Source organism: Podarcis tiliguerta, assembly GCF_965153285.1.
Source record: "Podarcis tiliguerta genome assembly, chromosome: 2".
In the NCBI taxonomy this organism is placed as follows: Eukaryota; Metazoa; Chordata; class Lepidosauria; order Squamata; family Lacertidae; genus Podarcis; species Podarcis tiliguerta.
The window spans coordinates 73,850,395-73,877,794 of record NC_139535.1 but is presented as its reverse complement, the minus strand read 5'-3'; the positions used below and the strand labels follow the sequence as shown (position 1 = coordinate 73,877,794).

The following is a 27,400-nucleotide window of genomic DNA, read 5'->3' as shown; positions in this document are numbered from 1 at the left end:
GAGTTTGATCAGTATACTACCCAATGGTGGACATTTTTGTTATCTAGCACATTGTAAAGCATTCAATATCTTTTCCCAGCTGATATCTATTTTTCTAGACAGGATCAACCGCACTGACAAGTACAGAAAACTCAGTCTAAGTGGAAATCAAGTTAACATAGTTATATCCTCTTGTGCCATCCATTTTAAAGTTTGAGAAAACAAAAAGTGAGTTCTGCATGAAATCCTGACCATCCCCACCCCCGTAGCGACAGAGGAAAGGAGATCAATAAAAGATTTACACTGTTGACAATGGAGAACAAAATTTTAAAGATCTACAAGGCATCAATAAACTATTTAGAAGGATGGCAAGGCATCAAGGAACTATTTCAAAAGAGAAGGGAAACATCCGCAGTAAGAGGAAGAATCACAGGTATAATAGCAACAGCCAAAGAGAGAAGGAAATACTAAAATAAAACAATAATATAAATTGTAGGGTTTGGGGTTGTTGTTTTATTAAGCACAGCATTGTTTATACTCACTTGTGCAAAACGAATTCCACTTACTAAACAAATAAAGGAGAGTACTGCCTGGATTGCAAGGGCCGTTCCCATTCATTTAAAATCCACTTCCTGCAATGTCTGAATTACAGGGTAACATTAAGTTATTTTTCTTAACCCAAAAACAGTGTTTTATCAGTTAATTGCTTGCTTAGAACACTGTGAGAAATTCAAGTACTGTTAAGGGATATGACATAGTCATTAATCTTATTTCAATGCCAAGAAGTTAGGTGAAGGTATCTAAACAGGAGTCAGTTTGACCAGTTTTGTGTTTGATTGAAAGCAAGGAGAAATGGTTTCATTATGTGATCTGGATGTCAGCCTGCTGATTCTTGCTACATAAATATTATCATTTTCAGACTCATTTATAAACACTTATGCAAGGTATTCAATGTTGAGTTATGGCAACTGTTCTGTCAGAGCAAACTTTTCAGCTTGCCAGGTAGAATGATCTCGCTTTCCTTCTCATCTAAGTCCATTATTTCAGCGGGTCTACCCTCTTAGTTGGAGATCACATCTAGTTTAGATTCTGAGGCCTGAGATGGTAAACCTTGGTCTCAGCTGTGCCATGTCAGGCTAGGGGGCTCACATAGTTGAATGCTCCTCCACACACACATATATAAAACCTTCCATACAGAAAATGAGGTGTCAGGAAGGTGGACCACAGCTAGGTTTCCTATCCAATAGAATGTGAAAATATTTTCTTTTGTATGGAAAACCATACATTCATATGAGCCCTAGCCTGCAACAGTGCAACTTATATACAGGTTTACCATATCAAACAGAAATAAGACAGAGGGTGTTACTATCTGTCTTTAGCTGCATTCCTTCTGGAGAATAAATCACTGAGGCACCACAAGAACTGTTAGTGCAAAGGATGATTAAAATAAAATTAGAAGGATTGAACTGGCAGATGGTGGTAGAAGAAACTGTCAAGAAAATATTGTGCTTCTGGTTGACCTCAAGGCATTTCATCAAAGGAGAACAGACTATGGTGCTGCTATTAATCTAAACTTGTGAAAAAGGACAAATCATGCCACCAGATAGAAAGAGGATTCAAAAGCTTAAAATTATGTGGATATATTGTCATCTAGAAATTAATGCACAGAGAGGGAGCGAAATCACGCTTGCACCTTCCATGCATTGCTCAAGCCTGTTCACAAGGCTTAAATGTTGGGAACAAGGCTAGTGGGCTCAATCTTGCTCCTCCATGCTTTGTTTCTACACTGCATAAACAACTAACATAGCTAAATTTATACAAATACTGCACAAATTGGGACTCTGGGAGATAAGGGCAGAATCATACCCATTTGCACAGGGCACATGAATATATATACATATATCATATTTCACTAGGCGATCTGAAGATAGGTTTACAATAAGTAGATAACAATGAATAATTGCATTTTTATTTTGAAATACCAGGCAAATAGTGCTAACATTTATACTTAAACAGGATACATTTGAACAAAGATTCTTATTCAGTTCCACCACTCATAACAAAGGAGGGCAAAAAGTGTCATAGTGTAAGTCCCCTATTTCCTGTTTTCTCCCACCTAAAATAAAGTATAGTTGGATGCCTCCAATGCAAATTAGGGGTGTGTGTGGGTGTGAGTGTGTTCTGTGGTTGATATGACCATGATGGTCACAACAGCAACAATAGCAACAATAAATAAACTACAATGTGAATTAGGTGAATTAGGTGAACTAATAGAAGTTATATGCATTAATGTCAAGCAAACAGCTGCCTCACTCCTGGAAATCTGCAATCCTAGTTGGATGATAGCTGTTATGCTTGAAGCAATCAGTATATGTGCATCATTCTAGTGATATAAGCATGGTGTTCTCATATTGTTCACACATGGCTATTTACATACTGTTACGAGAAAATAGCTGTGTAAAGGTGGAACTGAACACACCAGCTGGGTAATGAAATTGAGAAGAAAGGAGAGACTGATTGTTAGCAGCACAAACTTTCAAAATATCCTTAGGCAAACCAATTCCAACCAGAAAGGACTCATCCCTTGAGTAATGCCTAGAATTCAGGGCCTGCCCTCTTTTACTAGCACAGACAGGAAAGGTTGTCTGCATTTTGCAAGCAGTTCATAAGTTCATCTGCACTATTTGCTTCCAGTTGCAGCTGGTGAGGCAGACATTGTCACTACTGCAGTAACTGTGAAGACAAGTTTCCCAAGGTGAAGATGGAAGAAGGGAGCAGCTGAGTCATGAATTCATGGGACAGGTAGGGAGCAAAATACAGACCAGACAGTCATGCATGCATAAACAGTCATGGGAATTACATGGTAATCCCTAATAAACAATTTCTTGGGAAGGTGCAAGGAACACCAGACATCAAAATCCTTACAAAGAACCTAAGCAGAATACATTAAACAAACAAAATGTCATAATGCAGTAGAGCTGCTGTCGCCAACCTGGTGTCCTCCAGATGTTTTGGTCTCCAAATCCCATCTGTCCCAGCTAGCATGGCCAATAAGTCAGGGATGATGGGCTTTGTAGTTCCAGACATCTGGAGGGCTCCAGCTTGGGGAAAACTGCAGTACAGGCTGCTAACAGAACGAGATAGTCTTTTATTTTACAATTTGTAGTTCTATCTCCATTTGATACTGAGATGATATACAGCTTCTCTTCATTAATGCGTACGGTATACTCTCTCACTCCACCCACCAAGAGAGAGAGAGAAAGAAAATCTCACTTTGACCAAGAAAACTTGGTCAACTTTGTCACACTTCGACAACTTGGGGAAAATCCTCCCCAAACTGCTTCAGCTCTCGGAACTCTTAGTTTAGCATCTCCTTCCCACTCATTGTCTTACCGAATTGCTTTCTTTACTCTCACAAATATGCATTTGCCATAGCCAACTGTTTTGCACTATTGGCCCATTCCTTATTTTCTATGCATCTCAATAAGATTTAACCATCATATCCCATCATGTCCCATAATCACTCTGCTGCTATTCACAGAGATCTGTCCTAACCCAACTTAACCTCTGAGCTGTGCTCACATGTGGGCATTCATGTGGATGAGGGTCACTGTTTCCATGTATACATATAAGGGCTTTCAATTTTGTGCTTCTGAAATCTCTCAGTGACTTTACTCCGCAGTACTGTACTATGCAGTGCTTTATGCAGTGCTCCCCTCAATTAGTACCTCCCTACCCAATGTAGGTTCCAGAAACCTTAAGGTCTATGGTGGGGACATGCACAGATATTTATTTAGCTGTGCACACACCTTTATTTTTATTTTTTATTTTTACAATATCCCAGATATGCACCAAAGAGCAGTCAAAAAGTGTGTGCATCGCTCCAAGCTAGACAATTTGCAGTCTCATGAAAATGCTGCCGCTTCCTTTCCCACCTTTTGTCCTGCCTCCTACCCCTGCAAGGGCACATTCTATTTTTAATACAGCTCTTTGAGCTCTTTGGGCAAGAGCAGTTCTTTACCGAAGAGCTGTTTTAAAGATACTGTAAATGTGCCTTCAGCAACAACCTGTGGAAAAGGGCAGGCTGCATCCTTTCCTTTGGGCTGATGGAAACAAAGTGGAAGTAGGGTATGTGGCAAAATGCCACCCACCACACAGCTCGAAACTCACACAACACCCTTCAGTGTACCATCATTTGGATAACATGCAGTTTTATAATGGATTTGCTTCCCTTATCAGATTATCTGCAGATTGGGAAAAACTAAATATAGCTGAGAGAAAGACTGGACTGCCACCTGGGATGAGGAAGATGTCATATGGAAACAGCAAAAGGAGACACACACAAGCAACTTCAAATCCACATTAAACTCCAGCTTGGATGAGCCCCTTGGTCCATGCCAAGTGGCGCACTTGTCAAAGCTTTCTTGTGAACTGAAGCTGCCTGGCATTTCCTTGCCCACCTTATAAAACCAGGCTGCCTGCCTTTCATTCTTTCCTGTTCTTTCTGAGAAAAAGGACACTGCACAAAGAAGCCTCAATAACAAACCTAGCAAATAAGTAAGATAACTTAATCAAAGCACCAGACCATGCCTTTGAGGAGAACCAACACTGGAGATCCAGAGTCAGGATGGTGATGGAGCCTGCTAGTGTGCCTGCAAGTACCACCTATGGTGCCCATAAGATGTCTCAGTAAACATTCTCTCAAAAATCTACAATTCCCAAGAAACTGTTTTCTGTTCCTGCTTGGGCTGCCTCTCCTACATTGAGCATGCCGTATTAAACCTGCCTGCATTTAACTGGATGCCCACTCTCCCATCAGTTCTGAATAGAGGAGAGGTGCAAAATGCTTCTCTATGTGGGAAACCATAGCAATGACTGATTTAGGTGCCGCACACCCCATGCGGTGGCTGATGGGGGAAAGACTCACAGCATTTCATGGTCTTGTCTGTTTTTCTGCCCTTTTAGATGTGGAATCAGTTATGCAACATCACTGTGGCAGCCGTTTTGTGGTATACCACACCCCAGAGAAAGCATTTTATGACTGTTGTCTATGACATACTCTCAAATTTCCAGATGTGTCCACTCGCTCCAAAAGATTGGCAACCCCCCCGTGCAGTGGTGAGAGAGTTAAATTGAGTTGGTCAGAACCAGGTCCAAATCCACACTTTGCCATGAAGTTCCCCAGGGAACCTTGGGCCAGTCATTGTCTGTCAGCCTACCCTATGTCACATGATGACTATGAGGAAGGGTGGTGCAGAACCAAGTATATCACCCTGAGATCCTCAGAGGAAGGGAAAGGCATAAATACCACCTGTGAACAAATACAAATATGGAACTGCTGTATTGAACCTATGTAAGGTAAAGGGAAGTAAAGGGACCCCTGACCATTAGGTCCAGTCGTGACCGACTCTGGGGTTGCGGCGCTCATCTCACTTTATTGGCCGAGGGATCTGGCGTACAGCTTCCGGTTCATGTGGTCAGCATGACTAAACCACTTCTGGCGAACCAGAGCAGCGCACGGAAACGCCATTTACTTTCCCGCCAGAGTGGTACCTATTTATCTACTTATACTTTTATGTGCTTTCAAACTGCTAGGTTGGCAGGAGCAGGGACCGAGCAACGGGAGCTCACCCTGTTGCGGGGATTCGAACCGCCGACCTTCTGATCGGCAAGTCCTAGGCTCTGTGGTTTAACCCACAGCACCACCTGCGTCCCTCTTGAACCTATGTACAGAGGCCTAAAATGTATGTATGTATGTATGTATGTATACAATTCTGTCAGCAAAGAATGTATTTCAGAAACTCAGTGGTACTAAGTGACAATGACAATGTTATCAGCCTAGTTACTCTGTGTATTGTTGAACTCTCTGCTCTGTTTCTAAGGAAGCACTTTATAGCAATATATTCATCACAGACAGCATCTTTCCAAACAACTCCACGAACACTTAATTAAAAGAATTGTAAAACCCAATAACAAGCTTGTGCACAAACAGTGAGATTTTATCAGATGGAGGCAAAATTTCAGTGATCCATTTCTACCAATTCTACCTTTTCGTGTCACAAAAACCCTCATTTTTAATTATATGGGCGATAAACCACTGAACATTCCAATTATAAAAATACATATCTATTGAAAACATTTTTTTTTTCAGATGGGAGCCTAAATTATTGCAGAAAAATTGAAAAAAGACTTTGAATGGGGCAGATACTGCATGTTAATTTTAATGTGTGTCTCTATGTACATTTCATGATATGGAGCAGTGAGGAGCCTAAATCATAATATGGATCAATTTATCTTAATCTTGAAAAGGGATTACTACTTTGGAACAATCCATGTTATTTTTCTATTAAACCCTAAGCTTGCTCATCATAATCAACCTCCATGGCTATATAAACACTATACATTTAAAGCACATTTCTCATCCAGAGAATCCTGGGAACTGTGGTGGACCTCTCACAGCAAACTACAAATCCCAGAATTTTTGGTGTGTGTGTGTGTGTGTTTTATATGTATGATGTGTATGCAGTCTATGTTAACTAAAGTGAAAGCCATATTTGGGTAACAACCTATTTCAGAGAGAAACAAGAGGCTTTAGGATGATGATCCTTCAAAGAATAATGGACTAAAATGAGCTGTATTGAAGAAGAGGCCAACTGTAAATATTATGATCCCAACAGAGACCAGTCAAAATCATCACCCCAACACTCTGCTTCATGAGGCAAATGCAACAATCTTTCTCTTACTATGTGCTTTTCCCTGGTACTTAGCAGAGGTGCAGTAAGCCTGCAAATGTCATGGCTGGAGGGAAAGATGGAAGGAAGTAATAAAGGCCAATTTAAACAAGCCAATTTGGAGTTTGGTAGGCCACAACTTCATTTATTACAGACATAGTATGGTCTTGGCTTAGGCACTGGGTGTGTCTCCTGAATCAACCAACCCAGTCTGCTGGTTGATTGTTCCTACAGGATTGATTCCAGGCTAAGGACTGTCCCATGACACACATCAAATAGAGGCGGTCCCTTCAGGACACTGCTGGTGAAGGGTTTGGGGACTGTCCACTGTCCACCCCTATTTAGATATTTGGACAGAGGCACCTCCACTGGATCCCTTTAACATGATACCCTAGTTCTTTGAAGCAGGAAATGAAGTAGGGGCTTCGGCCTACCCCTTATGCCTAGACTAAGGATGCAATACAATGTCTTATCCACCAACCAGCTGTGACAATTTCTATAAGGTAGGCAAAACCCATAGACAGGACCAATTAATTTGAAGGCAAATTCCCCCCTAGCCCTGAATACAGTGACCAAATATATCCACAGCAAGGTCAAAGAATAGGCCCTACCCGCTCACCTTTGAGTGGGGTGCACAACCACATTATCAAGGGAGCGAAGGTGGGGAAGCCTGAAGCTGCTATAGTTATAGCCCATTGGGAGGTTACCAGGTCGGAAGGAAAATGCCCTACACCAACCCCCAAACCTCTTCTACAGTGACTTCTGAACAGGAACAGATGTCATGCTTCCTAAATAAGATGCAAATTAAGTAAGCCTTAGGGGCGAAGCAATTGTAGCCTTTTCGCAATTGTCGCAATAATCCTGGATATCAGGTAGTGACACACGGCTCTGTGTTAGTATATCACCATGGAGAGGCAGACAGAACTGTGTTCAACCTGTACTATATTCTGATGAACAATACAGTTGGACAATACAAAATAGTTGGTTTCTAAACCAACTTCCAAGTGAACAAGTACCCAGTTGTATGCCTCACAGAGATACTCCCAAAATCAGCAGGTTGCCATGCTCTTGCCAAGTCTTCCATTAGCAACAGTGGAAGTGAGAACCAGTTTTGTTCCCCATAACTCAAGTCTGGGAATTCATCCAGGAAACATTAAAAGTTGGATACAGCTATCTGTGTTTGTCCCACACCAAAACTGTTAATGAGAAAAGTACACATAACAGATCTCTTGCTAGCCAAATCAACAAACATATAAGACTGCTTGCTTATTTGTTCAACATCCCCTGTGAAGAATTTGTCTGATTTGGGCATAGCTGATACACTTTCTAAAGCAACAGTGGGGAGTTCTGCTGTGATCTGATACAATCTGGAATGTGTGGGTTGGCAGAATTTTCACTTTTGTAATGAAGGAGGGAAGATAATAACGACACCTCCACACCAGAACTTGTTTAACTGTAGTGTGCCCATTAGCCATTGTTATCACACTAGGAAATAATGATTAATAGATGTTAACTTCTTTCCCCCACCCCCCACCCAAACTGTATGTGGGGGATGCTTGTGAGGAGAATAAAGTTATGAAGAAATAATACCACTGATTGTGTTTTGCTCTGCAGTTAAGAGACATGGTGTGGATTCATTAGTTCAGAGTTGTTCTTGAATACCTTGCTGCAATATTTTAGAATTTGGCAGTGTGCAGCCTGCTGTGCTACAATTCTAAGAACAGGTTTTTAAAGACTGATCTGTAATCTGGAAACTCAGTTCCTTGTGATTTGAATTTCCCAATGCACACCTAAGAACACCATCCTAAAATGCTCTCAATCTTTATAGAAATCACATGCCAAAGGTATCATTATATTTCACTACAACATACATTGACATTTAAGACAAAAACAGCACAGTTAGGCAGAAAATTTCAGTGATTTGCACATAACTGTCTCCTGCAATAGACCCAGAGGTTTGCCCAGTCCAGCGTGTCACTTCCAACACACAATGCCCAATGGTCAAGGATGGTGCACGTTGTAGTCCCAGCAACATCTGGAGGACTACTGATTCCCTGCCCGAGTTAAAAATGTCTGTTATATCAAAAAACATTGCCAATTCCATACACACTGGCCCAGACATACACTCTCTAAAGTGCTATGAGGCATGTATTACTGCTCCTTAATTCTTCTCAAACTTGGATTTTAATCTGAGGAGAAGAAAAATCTCAGCTCCCATCATCCAATACCCTAAATGCCTTCCCTCCTTTTCCTGCCATTCTGTCATCCCACTTACCAATGGCAGTGTTCTAGCAACAGTTGTAGCTAGCCATGAAGAGAAGACTTTGCCCACCCTTCTCTTGAGCACCAGATCACAAGGCTTTGTACAGTCCCCTGCACTATAAAATTTTCACAACATTGCAGGAGCACTTGATAAAAATTCAGAACCCTGGCATACTGCAAGGCCTTGCACGTCAACGCACAGTAGAACACTGTGTAGCATAAACTAGAGTAGGCATGGCCAAACTTGGCCCTCCAGATGTTTTGGGACTACAACTCCCATCACTCCTAGCTAACGGGACCAGTGGTCAGGGATGATGCGATTGTAGTCCCAAAACATCCGGAGGGTCAAGTTTGGCCATGCCTGAACTAGAGAGTGTTGGAAGCCACCAACCAGGTGGGCAGGGTATAAATAATAAAATTATTATTACTGTTTTCAAGTCATTCAGATCCCTCCTCAAATTGATCCAAAACTTTATTATTGGACATGTCCTTTTCCGTCATACTGATGTGTATAAACAATCTAATCATTAGGATAAAATTCAATTAGAAGTGGGTTAATCATTTGAATTATGCTTGCTACATAAATATACTAAAATGCACTGTGGGGCATTCCAGATTTGTTTCCAGGCTCAGATCTGAATGTCACCTTGGTTAGCGCCAATCAACAGGAACATATTTCAGTTTTTGCAAGTGGAAATACTGCCTAGCTTAGGAGACCCAAGCTTGCTGCAACTTAACTGTCTGAGTTGCAAATTAACAATAATGTGAAATAAAATTCTGTTTCCAAGGCCCACACCAAACATTAATACTTCCCCCCCTTGCAGATAATAAACTGGGGAAAATTGCCAGGTGAGCATAAGGCGGATGCTAAGTTGAAGCTCCTGTACCAAGCAAGCAAAGATATTGTTATTAGCACATCCCACACATTATTTTTAAAAGCATATAATCACTCCTCTTAATCACTCCTATTTAAAGACTTACATTCTGAAAGGCATGTTGGCTTTTGCTCCAATTCCTGCAACACATGGTATAGGAATATGCAGGCAACACAGGGCAAAAGCTTAACCTAAATTAACCAGTTGCAACTCACAAGTGGTTTGGCAAACACTGGTCTATGCAACAATGTATATCTACCAAAACATACACATGGAAACAAATCTTAACCAAAAAAGCCCTCAACCACAGGCTCAGGTTTACAGAAATTATTGAACTGGGTGAGATGGATAGCTTGTAAAATCAAATACAGTACAAATAAGCATAATTACAACTGTTGCTTTTTATTAAAGCATCATTGGAATTTTGAGATAATCTAATTTTTAAAGTTCATCCTTAGTATTTGTCCCTGGCATTTTGATACTACCTTTATATAGTTCCAGTGGAAACTCCATTTTATTCTGGCTGGAAATGATATAGCAATAGGTTTTACTAAATCTTATCTGGAAAAAAGCCATTTAATAACATCTACCCAGTTTGAAGTTAATATCTTGGGCTGAAAATCTAAAATGGACCTACTTATGAATAAAGCTCATTGAACATGCATGATATCTTGCCTGCAAGTCTTAGCATTGTTCCACAGAAGAACCCAGCAACCCAGGTACTCAGGAGTTGGTTGTAGTAAACATTAGAGCACCTCATTGATGAAGTGGAATGCTATAAAGAGTATTTATTGTAATAAAAAACTGTATTACTGGGCTTTTTTTTTTTTTTACTTGTGTCACAATAGACAAAAGGGCATTCTTTTCTGATATACTACTTCAAGTAGCAAATGTTCTTTTGTTCTGTAGGGATCCTCCAATTCCACATCAGACATAATATTTCCTCTCCCTTTCATACCTCACATTCTTTATTATAAAGTACATCAATACATGTAAAAAAGAACAAAGCCTTGTAGCGTGCACTGCTATTATGCTGAGTTGCTAAGCAACAAGTAGTCCATTTTGAGGCTAAATGAAGGACTGCTGAAGCTATGAGAATTGTAAATCTAGATGGGATCTGAAGATCAGTGAACCCAATGAACACACCCTTCCTACACAATGCCCCAAAACACCTCTAGTGGGCTAAACACTTTTTTATACCGTGTTATCAGTGGGCATGGTCTTTCAAGAGTACAAGACCAGTTATCTGCAACTCAACAAAGGGGAGAGAGAGAAAAGAGTGAGCTTGTTTCAGTTCTAAATTTGCATTTGGTTACAGTAGGTAATGGTGGGTATTAAGGAATTATTACAAAGGCTTAATGGATACAGTAGGTTTGGAGGACATATTTGAAGGAAGCAAGAGAAGTGGTACCACGTGGATTTTCAGGGTTAAGACAGGGTTATTTAACCTATGCGGGTACTCTTCACATGAAGCTTCTCTATTCTAAGTGTATAAAAATCATATCTACAATATCTGTACTGCACTACTCTGTAAACTGAATGTGTACTAGACAAATGAAACAACTGAAAAACAATTTAGACTGGGGGCTCTTGCCACAATTAGCCCTAAATTGAACCCAGCTTGTACACCAAACAGCTCCGCTAAATTAGGGATGCACATGTTCAAACTACTTTAATATTCACAGATGCCTCAAGTGATCTGCAAGATTTACATCTTCCTTCACCATTGACACAGTCTTCTATTTAATTCACCAGCCCCCTCCAAAACTGAAATACTAATTTCAGTGATGTCAGTGTCACTGGTCTATTTCTTGTGCTAATATGGCACTCTCATTTATCACTGTAGGTGGTACTTACGTTTTATGTAATTACAAAACCTCTTGCCATTTAATGATTTATACTAAACTCTACATTACTTGACACATAGCAGTCTATAGTTCATTACTATTTTCTGACCTCCTTGAAAGAGTCTCTGATCAAAGCCCCTGCTTCATTCCTTCTAAATTATCTGGTTTTCCTAGGATCCCATTAAAGACATATTAATGCAGTTCAATTTAGCACTTTTTTCTGCTGGTGTTTTCACTAGTTGCTTGCTGTTATCGGTCTGTAATGATAATAGCAATAATTTCACCACTTCTGCGTTCCTAAGGAGCTGTTCCTTACGGGACAAAGAATATGTGGGATGAGTAATGGGACATTTTACTTACTGACATTACTGAATGAAGTGGTGAAAAGTGCACTGAAGGGCAATGAAGACTAGACTTTAAAAAAATAATGCTCCAAGAAACCTCCCTCCACCCCCAAAAGATGTCACAGCATAACTTGAAACATACTGAAGTGACTGAAAGATGTATAAAGGGGGGGTGGGGATATTTGGTCTACCACGTCAGAGATAAAAGTGCAGAAAGAGACAAATCTCCCTTACGCTTTTCTCACCGAGGGTCTTAATTTTGCCTGTCCATCAATCATGTTTTCTGTCTCCTGTGGATTTTGAGGAGAGAATAAGTCACGGGTTCCCAAAGTGAACAGGTGCCATCTCAAAAAAGACAGAGGTGGCAGGTACTGTGCTGAAGGAAGGTATACCTGGTATTTGAAGTAGCATCACAATCCTGGACTGGTGCATCCAAGTGAAATGGGACTGGCAGGGAGAAGGAATACAACTCAGGAGCATCAAGAGAGGATCTGGGATGTCCAGGCCATTATGGACTTGAGAACTGAAGATCTTGTGGGATGGTCCTTTGAGGGTGTTTCAAATGATACAAATGACAGACAGTTGCCTGAACAAGTGGAGTGAACAGTGGAGGTTCTTCACTATCCCATTAGAGGACGGTCTCTCATATCCAGTGCTTTTTTTCTAAAATAAAAATGTCTAGGGGTATTCTCATTTTCCTACTCATATTGAAATACTGCCCCTCAATGAGGCCAAACTTAGGTTCACAAAATGTTTAGGGGTATGCGTAGCCCTGCATCCCCCCAGAAAAAAAGCACTGCTCATATCAATGGACAGCTTGTACATTTGCCCTTTGTGACCAGTCCTGTGATACATCACCTTCAGGTAAAATGGTAGCTCTGAGTTACTAGGAAAACACTCAAAGTAGTTGGGGAACATTCTCCATTAGCAATATAGGATGTCCAGCATCTTAATCTTTTCAGGAGCTCTTTGTTTGGATGTCACCTGACTATATAAACTTTCCACTGTTCGTAATGCTTTTCCACAGCTCTGTTAAGATTACTAGAGTAATGTCTGGGATTCAGCAAAGTGAAACACCTGAAAGCCTATGGAAACAGGGCATGTGAACAAAAATGCTTTCTCGCCATATCTGGCAATGCTGCGCATTTCATTTTCTAATGATTAGTTAAAACCCAGTGTGGTGTTGGGATGCTTTTGCCTAAGTGCACTGGATCCTATCATCAGAGCTGTCGCTCATTTCTGCACGTGCACAATAAGGGTGCTTCAGTCTAATTGCTCATTCTGTAAACCAGCTGCCCAATTTACATGCAGACAGATCCACACTGGATTCTAAAATGTCACAAATGCACACAGATGTGGTAAACACAAAGGCATATTAAATTGTCTAAAAATCATCAAGTTGGTTCATAAATTTTCTTCTTTTGTCCCTCTTAATGTCATATTAATCTCCATTTATTTGTACTTGTAAGCTATTAATGCTATTTTGGGCTCCTTTATGTTTAACTCTCTCGTTTAAAATTCTGTTTTGTGAAGATGTTTAAGATATGGAAAAGCTGTTTTCACAAATGTTTTAATCTGCCCTATAGATTTTACAAGTATCTTGTTTTAAGTTAGAGAAAGGCAAATGTATACAGACTACATCTATGCAAGTTTAACACCACTCAAACACTAGGAACATTATATTTCTGTCTTACCATCATTCTTGACAACTGAGCAACTCTGGTGAATGTTTTTAATAAGGTAAGAGGCACATAGTAGGCAGCCAGAATATAAACCCAAAGCTTGGCCATGTAATACTAAATTATAATTTAGCATCATGTCCAAGACAGGCCTTTGGAGTATCTGCATTCTGTTTTCAACCAATCATAGTTTGTTGTTTCATCTGAACTGAGAACTCTGGGTGGTTTAAAATATGGTTTATTGAAATAAGTCAGGATAAGCCACAGTTTGATCATGGCTTGTTTCAATTAACCAAGTATACCATGCTTTTGTAATCACTAATACAGCAATGCTACCAAAAAATGTAACAAAAAATTAATCTTGTTAGCAGACTAAATAGATCTAGCCTGACACAAAAGAGTATTTACATATATTAACTGCAATTATTATTTTTTAATTTCCAGAAACCCAGTAAGATAGATAAGGAGAGGGAAATCATGTTAATAGAAATATTCTTCACGACCCCCATAGTCATTAAAACTGGAGACCGCTTTTCCCTCCTGTTCTATAGAACAGAAAAGGAACAAGATATGAAAAGGGAGCTGTCTACCTGTGCCAGTCCAATAAACAAACTACTCCCGCAGAGATCTCACAGTAATCTAACAGGATTGTCTAATATTCCTGGCACAGCAAACTCTAAATTAATTATGTACAGCTGGACATATTACTTTTTCAGTTACAAATTACTTATATGTTCAAAACAGATTTTTGAACACATTTGCAAAGGACAGAGAAGAAATAAACCCTATTGTCAAGATGATGTTGAAGCTAACAAAACAGTGGGAGTAGAATTTTAGTGTCCTATATTTTACTTTATACAGACATCAAATCACTATGGGTAGTGCCCAATTGTGGTATCCTGTTTCTACAATGGTCTTCCACTTGTGCAAATGGGGCTTCCCCTTACTCTCCTCTTCTTGCAGCACGCACCCCCCCCCCCAAATCTGCTATTGAGGGCAGGATATCCTCCAGATCAGATTTTGTGAAATCATGGGGAGGGAGAAAAGATGGGAACTTCTATTATCTGTTAGAGTGATGCTGGCTTTTGCCCTATGTGTAGCAAACACCTTGGACTAAGAACTGCACTATAGAGAGGTAAGAGGTTATTATTTTCTCCCTTTTTTATAAGATCTGAATTTCTTTTAAGATTTGAGAGCACTTACCTGTTGGTAAAATTTGTACTCATTATTTAGAAAGATTCAGCAGTCATGTCTTTTTTTAATGAATAATTGTCACTCAGAGTAATTGCAGAAAAACAGCACCATATCAGGAAGATCTTCAAACAGTTGTTTCCTTAAAGCAAATCTAATCTGATGCATTTCAGTCTAAATAAACAGAATACCAATGCTATTCATTTGTTCATTGGAACTACATTTACTGGAAAGAATATAAGAGGAAGCAGGACTGGGTTCACCCAGTTCATGAAAATCTGTTGTATGACACAGCTGGAGAAAAAACTTTCCTGTGATTAAACTATGAAATCTCTGCTTGTGTTATCTCCAGATTGCAAACTTGCATATTTAAGTTTCCCTCGCGTGAGTCATTAAATGAAACCTTTGTGAAGCTGAAATTTATTTTTTTAGATTAAAAAAATATATGATGACTTCCACATAGGTATCAGAAAAGAAATTCAGTTCCATTTGGATTTACAGTTTTCACACTTTCTGAAACAATATGTAAACCAGAACACATTCATACTTCAGAATTCACACTTCTTTGAATGTGGCACTGCAGTTTACCAGGCAAATCATGTGTACAAAAATGAATTATATCCAGGAAAAATGTGCATTAAAATGCATATATTATTGAAAATAACATACAAAATGCACTGTATTAGGAAAAATGCTTTGGAAAAATGTGTACATTAGGCAAAATTGCAAAGAAAAATGTGAATATAGGGGAAAATCTGCACTAAAGGCTCATGAATTTTCTTGAGGGTGTTTTTTTTTTAAATAAATCACAAACTTGTAAAATTGTGGAGAACTGAATTTAAGACTGAAAAAATGAGCGAGAGAAATCCAAATGGACAGATTTGCTCATCCCTGCTAACACACCCATCTGTACTAACAGGGCCTCAATTTGTCTCCTAGACACAGAGAAAATTGCCAATATTACCCAGACTTGTAGTGTTTCCAGTACAGTGTCTAGACTGGAAACATTGCAGTTTATAATTAATTGTAGTCCTGGCATAGCTCTGATTAGTAACCCATGTTTTACATATTCGGTATCCAAAATCATTTGTGATATCATTATGATATCCATTTTTAAAAGTTAGATCTAAAACTGGCTTGCTTCTCACTTTTCAAGTAGATATTTGTTTTTACATATAAATAATAGTGTGATTCAGAGCTCATGACGAAACACATGTTCTTACTTGAACCATTTTATTTCATTTAAAGGAGTTTCAGTCTCATCTTTATAATTTGTATATCTAGAGAGTTTGGGGCCAAAAAGGACCATGGGCTGTCCACAGGCTTAAGGTTCTACGACACCCATACCCGCCCCCAACCTCTGGAGGCACTAACTGAACCTTCAGCCAGGCCAAATAGATGAGGCATTTTTGCTGGTCTGGGTTGCTTTTGCAACTATTGAGGGCAGTTCTCAAGAGAAATGCTAAAAGCTGAATGGCTGGATGTTTTCAGCCAGTTAGCATCAATATATTTTGCTCCAGTTCCTAGCTATCTTTATATAGCTTTTACAAAAGTTCATAATGGTATATAAATCAAAACTAAATCAAAACTAGCCTGCTCTCTCTGCTTTTCAGCTCAGCTTTCCTGTGTATTTTATTTTAGCATCAAATCTGCGTAGATGCCATTAATACAAAACCTAAGTATCAGTCCTGATTTGTTTTTCACAAACACCTGTTCTGCTGCCACAGTGTAACCAATGCATTTCAAGAGTGTGTCCTTATGGTTGTTAAGTAAGCAGTTAAAGCAATTAAGGCTCATTCAGTTTTAGAGCATTATAATTGAAAAATAATTCAAGAGAACCCATTACCAATACAGGGGTGGGGGTGTACACTTACGCACACGCGCACACACACACACACTAATGTTGCTGTGTGGAGTACTTCTATTCAGGGTTCCAGAGAAGCAGCTATGGCCTTGTCTAGGGAACTCCATTCCATTACTCTACCATTTTCTACTTCTCCTCCCCACCAAGAGCCAATCAGCATTCAGTGCCTATTGAGCATGCTCAGTCTTCATTGACCTTCCCCAGGAGGGGAATCAAAATACTTTGTTTCCCAAGTTTACCAATACATTTTCTCTGTGCATGAGGAGTGTTGATCCACAATACAATAATGAGTTTACTATCAGTGTATGGAACATCATATTATACAACATATCAAATGAGGTGACTTGAGCATGCTGCCATCTCACATTTCTATCCACCACCCACTACCTTAGCAGAAGCAACCAGTAGAATAGCATGGGTGAAGTTCTGTCGTTCTCCTGGCTTCCCAATTCCATAGATGGCTACTGCTGCTTACTGAGAGGGAGACAAACAGGGAGATGACTGCAAGGTGGGGTGGTGAAGCCAATCCAATGCTGCCAGACACCACCCTTGCCATAAGCAGCAGCAACCTGCACTGTTGGGAAGCCAGGAGAGCAAGGCAAGGAATCACTGTGGGCTTATTTACAAGGCTGTCCATTGCCTCTGCCTTTTGCAGGGCTTCCACATTTGCAGGGAGGTACTCAATTGCTTGGCTCCTCCGCAATGGTCATACTTAGGACTTCTTACCTTGCCCTCTCTCATAACACTGTGGGGATGTCTGGAAAGCAGCTCCCTCTTTGTGCTTTGCTATGAATGTCCCCTTAGTTCATATTACAGACAAACAGAGGTATCGGGGAGAAACCACACAGACTTCGCAAACATAAATTAGTATTGGCCTCCTAGGGCTCAAAAAGCATCAAAGTTACTGCATAAATATTTCCTACCTCACATCCATCACAGGCAACAGGCATGGAAAACTGGGAGTTCAGCATCCATAAGTGGTCCTGAATTGAAAACAGTTAAAAGGGACAATGATTATTAAGGCACTTGGCATTTCATATAATTCATTCAATGTGTTTTTCTCTAAAATTCTTGTAGAGACAATCTGCTTGAAAAGGGGGGGGGGAGCAGTTTTTAGCAAATGCTTGAAAATAATACAATTCCTTCTATCACACAGAGCACAGATGGCCCACTTCTCATCTCTCAGCTGTTTTAGGCTTAATCACCCAGTATTCTCAGGTACTGGTTCATTTAAAAGCCACTCATACAAATTGAAAATTCAGAATTTAAGCTATTCCTTGCAGTTTTCTCTCCAGGCCATATAAAGGAGTGCCTTTCGCCATATCAGGCAACCCAGGCCCTTTGATTGGCAGAGAGGGCTCTTATTCGTGTGCCACCAGCGAGTCCTGCTCACAGTATCAGGATGAGGGACAGGGCCTTCTCACTAATTGCACCCCAACTGCGAGATGAAGCCACACACAGAGATGGCTTCATCTTTGATGAGATTCATTCTCCTTGGTAAAGCTCATTTGTTCTCCCAGACTTTTGGAAGATCTGGCTAAGTTGAATTTGGAAGTGAGGATCATTTGTGTTATGCTGCCTGTGGATTTTGATTGCATTCTGTTTTGATTGTTGTGCTGGTTTTATCGTGCTGAAAACTGCTTTGGGGGTCACAATGTGATGAGCACCAATCCAGACATTTTATAAAATAAATGGCAAATAAATATGTGTGTGCAGTGAGCTTCATCTTCTTTGGAGAAATGTACTGCAGGAAGCTCGTGCATGTAGTCTAGAGTGCTGGGAATAGCAGCCATAATTCTAACATCAGAACTAAGGGATACATCTATCATTTTCCTCATGCAAAGCTACCATATTTTTCCGTGTATAAGACGAGGTTTTTTTATTATTAAAAAATGTTGAAAATTGGGGATCGTCTACATGGATCGTGCAGAGGGGGGGACGACGGGCAATTGGTGCTAGCCAATCCCCTCCAAAAAAGCTCAACAACTCTGGGCATCCCCCCCCCTATAGGGGGATTGCCTCATACATGGGGGCATGTTATACACACAAAAAATGGTATATGGCACATAGACAATCTGATGAGAGGATAAGTATACATAGTATGAGACACTGCTTCATTAATACCTATTCCTTAAGATAAAATTAGTCAACATTTTTGCCACCATATAGTTCAATGTTCATTGTTAACTTTCAAACAATTTAACATTCTGCCACTTAAAGCTGACAATTTTCATTGACCCAACCCAGCAACTGGTAAATACAGGATTGCAAATTTCGCATAGTTCTATCCTCAGTGAATTTATAGGTTAGGACCCAGAGTCTACAAAACAGATAGAAATAACAGCAGGAGTATCATATGAAAGCGATATGGAAAGACCTAATCAGCGGCAGTATTATTCTACTTCCTTTTCAACTAATCATGCCCAGAAGCTGCATAAAATCATGAGCTTTTAGTTTATGCATCAGTCTGATTTCCCTCTGTGTAAAGGCAAATGAGGCTAATTGATTTCTGTTTCCCATGCTCATTTCCCCACAAACACCTGCTTTTATTAGATTTACTCATATGTTGGATCACACCAATAATCATATTTATTTAATTCAGCAACAGTTTATGAAAAACAAACAGAAATATTTGCTCTTTGGATAGTCATAGTAACAGGGCAACAATCCTTCAGTATTGCAGAAGTACTAATGATTTAAAATGAAGTAATTAAATGAGTGCAATAGTCTCTCAGTGCACACTGACCCTGGCATAGCTCCCTCTTGTCCATTTTTGAGACACCAGGTCCAGTGAATGGCATGTGGTCTTTAACTAAAAATGCCATGCCATTATCTATAAAAGATTGGTTCCAACCGTCTGTGATAAGTCTTTCCCAGGGAGTGGGCCTTTTTGTCATATATTTCTCTCAAAGAGAAAAACTCCAGCGTTAGTTGTTACCATAAAAATGTGGGCTATAATACTGTGTTCATCCTTGTATTGATATTTGGCAAATTGCCCAATTTCCTTCCAATATCTTTGTGGTGGCGGAGGCTTTGAATATCATTCTTTTCAACCAACTGGGAATAAGGGGTGAACAAAACCCAACTGCCACATTGCAGAGCTATGGAGAAAAATATATTATTCCTTGTATTATGGAGCAAAGCTAGGAACTGTTGTAAGCCAACAACAAATGTTTTACTGTGTTGATGCAAAAGGCCTCCATCAAAGTTACCCTTCTAGTTTGTGCTGTTCCACTGCCCCCCTGTAGTTGGCTACACCCCTTCATTCCTTGTTCCTTCAAGCCCAGCTCTTGAAGCAGCCCAACTCTCACAATGGACAGTCGCTATGTATGTGCCTGTGTAAAGGCAGAACGAGAGGTTCCATGTGTCTTGTATGCTGCGGAGATCATGCACTGTGGCACAGAAGTATACTTAAGACCATAGGCACCTTAATACATGTTCCAAAACCACCAAACAGTAAAGTATTTCTGGAGGCTGCTCTGTGAATACCTTCAGGAGAGTATAACTGCTGTGTTATCAAGGACATTTATTCAACTATGCAGGAAAATAACATGATTCGCATCGCTTGGTAAGAGCAAAACTAGGTTCTGAGAACAATCACTACCACCTGGCTGAAATGGAAAATAGTAGTTCAGAATCTAAGATTTTCAATTTGTCTCTTAGGTGAAATTCAGGCCCTTAACTTTTATTCATGTTTGTGGTGCCAGAAAACAACAACACTTAGTTACACAAATCCCATTACTGCTTAATGGTGTTGTCTGAGCACATTGGTCTCTGCAATCTCATTTGTACAAGATAAAATTAAATAGAAAAAAAATAATGAAGAGGGCCTGTGGTGTCTTGTTAGGAGGAAGAATGACTGCGTCGGTTTCCTGTTCTACGGCGCTCAGATTTGCTTTGGGAATTAATCTTCAGTATTTGAACACATTCATGTCATGAGCCCGCGCACCCCCACCAGACTTTTCCCCAAATTTGTGAATAATGCTCCTTTTTGTGCATGCACTTCAGGTGGGCAGTGCATAGTTTCCTGCAGCTGACAGCTGATGAATCAGCTTGATACAAAACCATCTGTCTGAATGAGACACTCCCACCACCTAGGAATCTGACCTTTACCAAGTCACAGCACTGGACCTCTAGCTCAGTGTTGTCTAGGGCTAGGCTGACTCACAGTGGCTCCAGTGGCGGAGCTTCATGCTCCTGCATCGGGGGGTGGAGAGCAGGCGGGGGTGGGGCTGGCATACATCCTGAGGGCGTGGCACCCAGCTGTGATGGCACCCCGCCGGGATTGCGCTGCCAGGGGCGGGGCGCTCCCCCCCCACTCCTCTTCCTCCGCCAGTGAGTGGTTCTTCACACCTTCGGCATGCAAAGCATACTTAAACACTGAGCTACTTACCTAAGTAATTACTAAGTAATTTCGGCTTTGAGATACTTTTGCAGCTTTCCTTGATGAAACAGGGTCACTCCTAGGCATAAGTGGATGGAGCTAGAAACAGAGCTTTTTTCTGGGGGTACGCAGGGGTATGCATACCCCTTAACATTTTGTGAAACTTTGTACTTTTGTCCATTTACTGTATTTATTTTTCCTGATTTGAACTATAAAATGGTGGTTTTCTTATGTCAAAATGGGAGTACCCCTAAACATTTTTTAAGGAAAAAAAGCACTGGCTAGAAGTAAGTGTGACCTGACAGAAATACAGTGGTACCTCGGGTTACATACGCTTCAGGTTACATACGCTTCAGGTTACAGACTCTGCTAACCCAGAAATATTACCTTGGGTTAAGAACTTTGCTTCAGGATGAGAACAGAAATCGTGGAGCAGCGGCGCAGCGGTAGCAGGAGGCCCCATTAGCTTAAGTGATGCTTCAGGTTAAGAACAGTTTCAGGTTAAGAACCAACCTCCAGAACAAATTAAGTTCTTAACCCAAGGTACCACTGTAGTAGGACCAACACAATCTGGACTTTAAAATGTGCCACAAGCATAAAATATAAAAACTACAAGTACATGCAAGCAGATGGTTGGCGGTGATAAAAGCAGGTGATGCAAGCCTCAGACTACAAAGCAAATAAATTACTTATAACACACACACACACACACACACACAGAGAGAGAGAGAGAGAGAGAGAGAGAGAGAGAGAGAGGGACTATTCCATGTTACCTCTCTCTTCCACAATTTACCTCATCCCAGTAGCCCAACTGAAAATAACAAATCTATTAGCTCCCTCCCCACTCCCTCTCCAATTCACTAGCACAGTGAGAGGTGGCACTTTAAACATTAATCTTTTACTGTTGCAGGTTATCAGTATATTAAGGGAGTCTGCAAAAGACTGAGCCAACTATTTCCCTTACCCAATCTCCTGTCCCCCCACAAACATCATTTACAGTTTCAAAAGACTTTCGTATCACCTTAATTCTTGTATCTTCTACCTCCAAGTTTGTGATCTATTTCCCTAATAATCTGCGAGAAACAGAGATAGCTAGCCAAGAGTAAAACACCTAATTTGCATTTAACACAGAGGTTTTAGGAAGAAAGCCCAGAAGGGAAAATATCAGCTCTTGGCTTTTAAAGTGATATGGTTTTGTGCCAGTTTATTTCCTTCCTTCACTGAGAACTTAAATATTTGTTTTGACTGCTTACAACCAATCCTTCATCCCAAAGATCCCAGGCTGGGGTGCAACTACCTTAAATGCTATCATAGCATCACAATAAAATATAAACTCCGTAAAAACAATAGGAGCATCTAAAGCCACCTCTGTAATTGTGAAACAGGACATCACTATTCAACTCTACACCCTTAAACATGTTTGCGTTACTAAATGGTCATTGGTACCAGAATGCCAAAAGTGTTGTTGCCATGCATATTTCTAAGGGGAGGACAGTCCATAGATGGGGCATCACTGTAGAGAAGACTCTCTATACTTCCAGTAAGGTGCTCAGTACTGAAAACTGGTCATTCAGACACTCCAAGCACGTCACTGGAATCAGGTACATGTTACATGTTGGATTTCTCCTGGAAATGGTAAACCCATATTAAATGGTGATGGGGGGAACATTAGCTTGCATTTTGATGCTAATAATGTTGCATGGACAATGCAAAAAACTTGGATGCATGAGGCGCACCAGTTCCACTTGGAAGCAACATCTCTCATCACAACACAATAGCTCTTCCAGTAGAGGACATCATCCTCTGGTGATCTTAGGATACAGACAGGATGGTAATGTGGGAGACACTCCACTTTTTGGGTCCCAAATTTAGTTTTACACAATGGCCCCCTTTCACACCAGCTGCTAGTGAAGGAACTAAACAGTTGTTTGTGCCCTTCCCCAAATTCTGGATAGCGGGTTTTCTCATGGCAGGGCTCTGAAAACTCTGGCTGTGCCAACAGTTTAAACTGACATGAATACCCTTGTAAAGTTCGGAAGAACTATAAGCGACAGTGGTATTGCTACAGGAATAAAAACATTACACTGCTTATTTATGGTAACAATTATGTCTGCTGTTTTATGATGTACTTGAGATAATATTACTTGCCTGGTAATAATTCTGCCTATGTAGACTCAAGAAATGGGCTAGCATTTCCAAGTGCACAATGAAATTCATTAGAACCTGTTTCTCTTATTATTTGCATAATACACATGCATATCTACTTGGCAGCCCCTGGCAATTTGAATTCTTTCTCATGCCTAATAAGTAAACATAATAGGTATTTCTCCTGAATTTTAGAGTTCACTGTGTTGTCAAGAATTATTCAATAAACAGCTATAGAAAGAATCACCACTCTTGCTGTCATTTTTTAAAGTACCAGTATATTTTCCAGAAAACTGTAACTAATAGTTACACAAGTTCTTCTTCTATCGATTTATGTATATGAATACAATCATTATTAGTTATTTTGAGATTGCACCCCAGCGTAGTAGTTGGAGATTAGGTAAGAGATTTGTTTTTTAAGTAAGTGTTCCAGTATGCCTGAAAACAAACATTGACATTCCAACAAGGAGCACCAGTAAAGTATTGCTAATGTTGCCAGGATTGGAATTAGACATATTCTACACCAATGTACCTATTTCATGACTTGAGAACTTGAGTAGCTGCACTATTTTATTTATAATTATTTTTATTAAATCTATATACCACCTTTCATTCATGTATCTCAGGGCGGTTTACAGCATAAAAATACAAGATAAAGACACAAAACAGTAAATTCAGCAAAGAGCTAGGCATGTTCATGTCCCATTGAAGTAAAATATGAGAATACACTAATGCTGTTAAGTGTAGTAAAATATAGCTAGTGCCCCCTTGTGTCACAAGGTGAACATCCTTCCAGAGAGATTTCCATTCAAATGCAGTCATAGAATCATAGAGTTGGAAGGGACCATGAGGGTCATCTAGTCCAACCTCCTGCACAGATTCCAATTGCTGCTGAGGCTGTTATGCAAACACAATTAATTGGTTGGAAGAGCAACAGGCAACTAAATGATTTGATTGCCAATACAGTGGTACCTTGGGTTAAGAACTTAATTCGTTCCGGAGGTCCGTTCTTAACCTGAAACTGTTCTTAACCTGAGGTACCACTTTAGCTAATGGGGCCTCCCGCTGCTGCCGCGTGATTTCTGTTCTCATCCTGAAGCAAAGTTCTTAACCCAAGGTACTATTTCTGGGTTAGCGGAGTCTGTAACCTGAAGCGTCTGTAACCTGAGGTATCTTCTTTGAGCTGTTTCCTCTTTGCAGTTAATGAAGCACTGGCAGGTGTACAGTGCCAAGAGGGATAATTGAGACCTTTTTCCAAAATACATACTGGTGGAAACTACCAAAGCCAGGTGCAAAAATCTCAGATGCATACGCTAATGAAAGGAGTAGGAACAGCATGGTTACGCAAAATCCATATCAGCCATAAATATTATTAGTTTAACCCTAACCCTCCTTCAGTACCTAGATACTAAGAACTATATAAAAAGTCAAGTACTGTAATAAGTATTAGCGCCTTACAGCTATACATCATACTAGCCAATAATGTTTCATTTCATCCAATAGTTAGAGCTTCCATCTTGAGAAACACAGATCTCAACTAAGACTAGCATGGCAATCAGCATACCACATTTATATTACCCTAAAGAACAGAGGATAAAGCATCTGCCAATTTAAGATGGAACTTTATAGAATTTAAGCTGAATACACACACCTAAAAGTTGCATGGTTTTATTTTATTTTTTACTGAACAGGTTGTGTGTGGGGATCAAACTATTCAAGCCAAAAATGTGTATGTGCTGGCTTTCTTATGATAAACCTTGGCATTAAGAACACATGAGCCTAATGCAAACATTAACATTTAGCACTGTTGCCAGTGAATGTATACTTCAGAGAGGAAGCAATGCACAGAAGATGATGGCTAATTGCACCTGCTTGTTCCAAATTCAATTAAAGCATTTTCAATTTTACATTTCCATCTGCTCCAACACCCTCTAGGAGTAGAAGGCCTCAACTTCAGAATGTTACTCGGGACCATGTCCAGGGCTGGATTTAGGTTTGATGAGGCCCTTTATATGTCCAGCTGCTCTTTGTCAACAACAAATTGTTGCTGTTTTTTGTGTTGAATATATGCTATATGGTAATTTATGGACCTAATAGGTATCTAAAGCCAATTGCACATGTTGCCATGCAACCAGTCCATGCAGAATGTAGGCACCCTATATATAGAAATGAGTAAACCAGTGATATTTTAGGGAGCAGGCTAGCAGGTGCAGCCCATTACTTACATCATAAGAGCCTACACAACACAAAACACTGTTGCTGTATGTAGGTTTTATTTTATTTGTTTTTTTATCTTATATTGCGGAAATGTACCTCCAGTTGTTTTTTTCCTTTAATTTTTTTGGGGGCCCCCAAGAGAGTATGGCTCTAAGCTATAGCTTGTTTAGCTTATACGGAAATCCGGCACTGGCCATGTCCCAGTCTACTTTAGAAAGTTAAGTGTGCTGTTGGGAGAAGCCGCCATAGCCATACAAGAAAATGCAGTACCTGATCTTTGGTATGACTATATGTTCTGAAGAAAAGGAACTTGAAAGACAAAATTACAGAAGCAGCTCCCAATGTCACCCACCTCCTCTCCAAGAAAAACACATTTGTTATGGTTTCATAACCACAGGGGCATCTCCCAAAACTATCAATATTTCCAACTTAACATGAAAGCTTTCTCAGTTTCTGGATTCCCAAGTGTCAAGGGCACAGACTTCAGTGTGTTGGGGAAAGAAAGAAAAAATGCAGCAAAACTAATAATAACTTCCCTAAATTTAGATGCTCCCAAAATCTATTACATCCTGGAAAACAGAAGGTCCGAAATGTAAGACGTCAGGTTTGGGAATGTGGGAGGGTGTAAGTATTTCTCTAAGCATGAAATGAGGCTATAAGTATTGATATAAGATTAAATACATTTGTTTTATATAGCAGTAGTTTACCACAAAGGCATTTCCCCTCTGCCGCTTACTATTCTAGATCATTGGTCTTCGCTTGGTGGGTAAGGACCCAAAACTAGGTCACAAAGTGGGGGGTTTTCTGGGGGTACTCAAGGGTACGCAGCACTGGTACCTCCCCCCCCCCAAAAAAAGTTAAACATGTGACACTATACCAACTTCATGGTGAGCACCAGCAACTTTTTATAAATATATATAAAAGCACTGGTCACAATCGAACCTAGGGTGGGGCGTACTTGACTGCAAGGACCATTTCATATTCAGAGGCTGTGTGCCACTGTACACAAATTGTTGAGAAGCAACAGAGAGAGGGCACACTATTGCTGGATGCTGAACTAGATGGGCTTTTGGTTTGCTCCAGCCAAGGGCATAGTGTGTGGGGTGCCAGGGTGGCTGTGGCCCCAGGTACACAATTTTTGAGGGGGCGTGAACCAGGAGCCCCCAGCACTGCCCAGCCCAGTGCTCCTCTCTACCCACCAAGGACTGTGCCAGCCAACCAGGGTCCCCATTGCGTGCCCAGATGGCTCAGAATAGCCCTGCTTTACTCTGGTGGGGTCATCACTCCAGCGGCGTTGGTGGCAAGGGCTGGGTTCACACTTGCCCTGAGCACCAGCAACCAAAGCTACACCACTGGCTCCAGCAAGATTTTTCTTATTGCTCAAGGTGATGGAGGAAGGGGAAGAGAGAAAGTGGAACAAAGGGGGGCATTGCATAGCAGGTGGGGGGGGGAGTGGTTCCTGGACTGCAAAGATTAAAGATTACTGTTGTAGAAGCATCACAAATACTGACTGTCATATGATTATTGATGTTGAAAAGGGTAAAGAGGATTTGTTGACTTTTCCTTTTTACATAGATAAGCATGTGGCAGGGGGTAAATACTTTCTTTTCGGAATAAATCCCACTTGATTTGAATTCATTTATGTTGATATTGAATCATTCAATCAGGCTACAGTTACTGAGTCAATATTTTACAGTTCTGATTTAAGATATGGGTCTGTAATGAATCCACTTTCCCTAATCATGACGATTCATTACTAATGTTGGTTAATGCTTTGCTAAATTGTCAATAAATGTTTTATAGATTACTCTGGTGTTAAGCCAACTGTTTCAGAGAAAGATTGCTATGCATACTTTCTAATTACAAATCCCACTTCCTCAGT

General features: G+C 40.3%; 1 protein-coding gene across 9 annotated transcripts in view; it reads right to left on the bottom strand.

The window, feature by feature from the left end:
* Positions 1-27,400, bottom strand: part of HTR4 (5-hydroxytryptamine receptor 4) — a 164,548-nt gene that overhangs the window by 84,641 nt on the left and 52,507 nt on the right. For 5 of the 9 annotated variants that reach the window (XM_083430893.1, XM_083430889.1, XM_083430894.1 and 2 more), the window contains exon 2: positions 17,696-17,755. In XM_083430893.1, coding sequence (XP_083287019.1) covers positions 17,696-17,706 — 11 coding nt within the window. In that variant the 5' untranslated portion in view covers positions 17,707-17,755. Of the gene's footprint in view, positions 1-14,920; positions 15,062-17,695; positions 17,756-27,400 lie in introns of those variants that run through there. The other 4 variants (XR_014508773.1, XR_014508774.1, XM_083430892.1 and 1 more) reach the window with 2 other exon arrangements.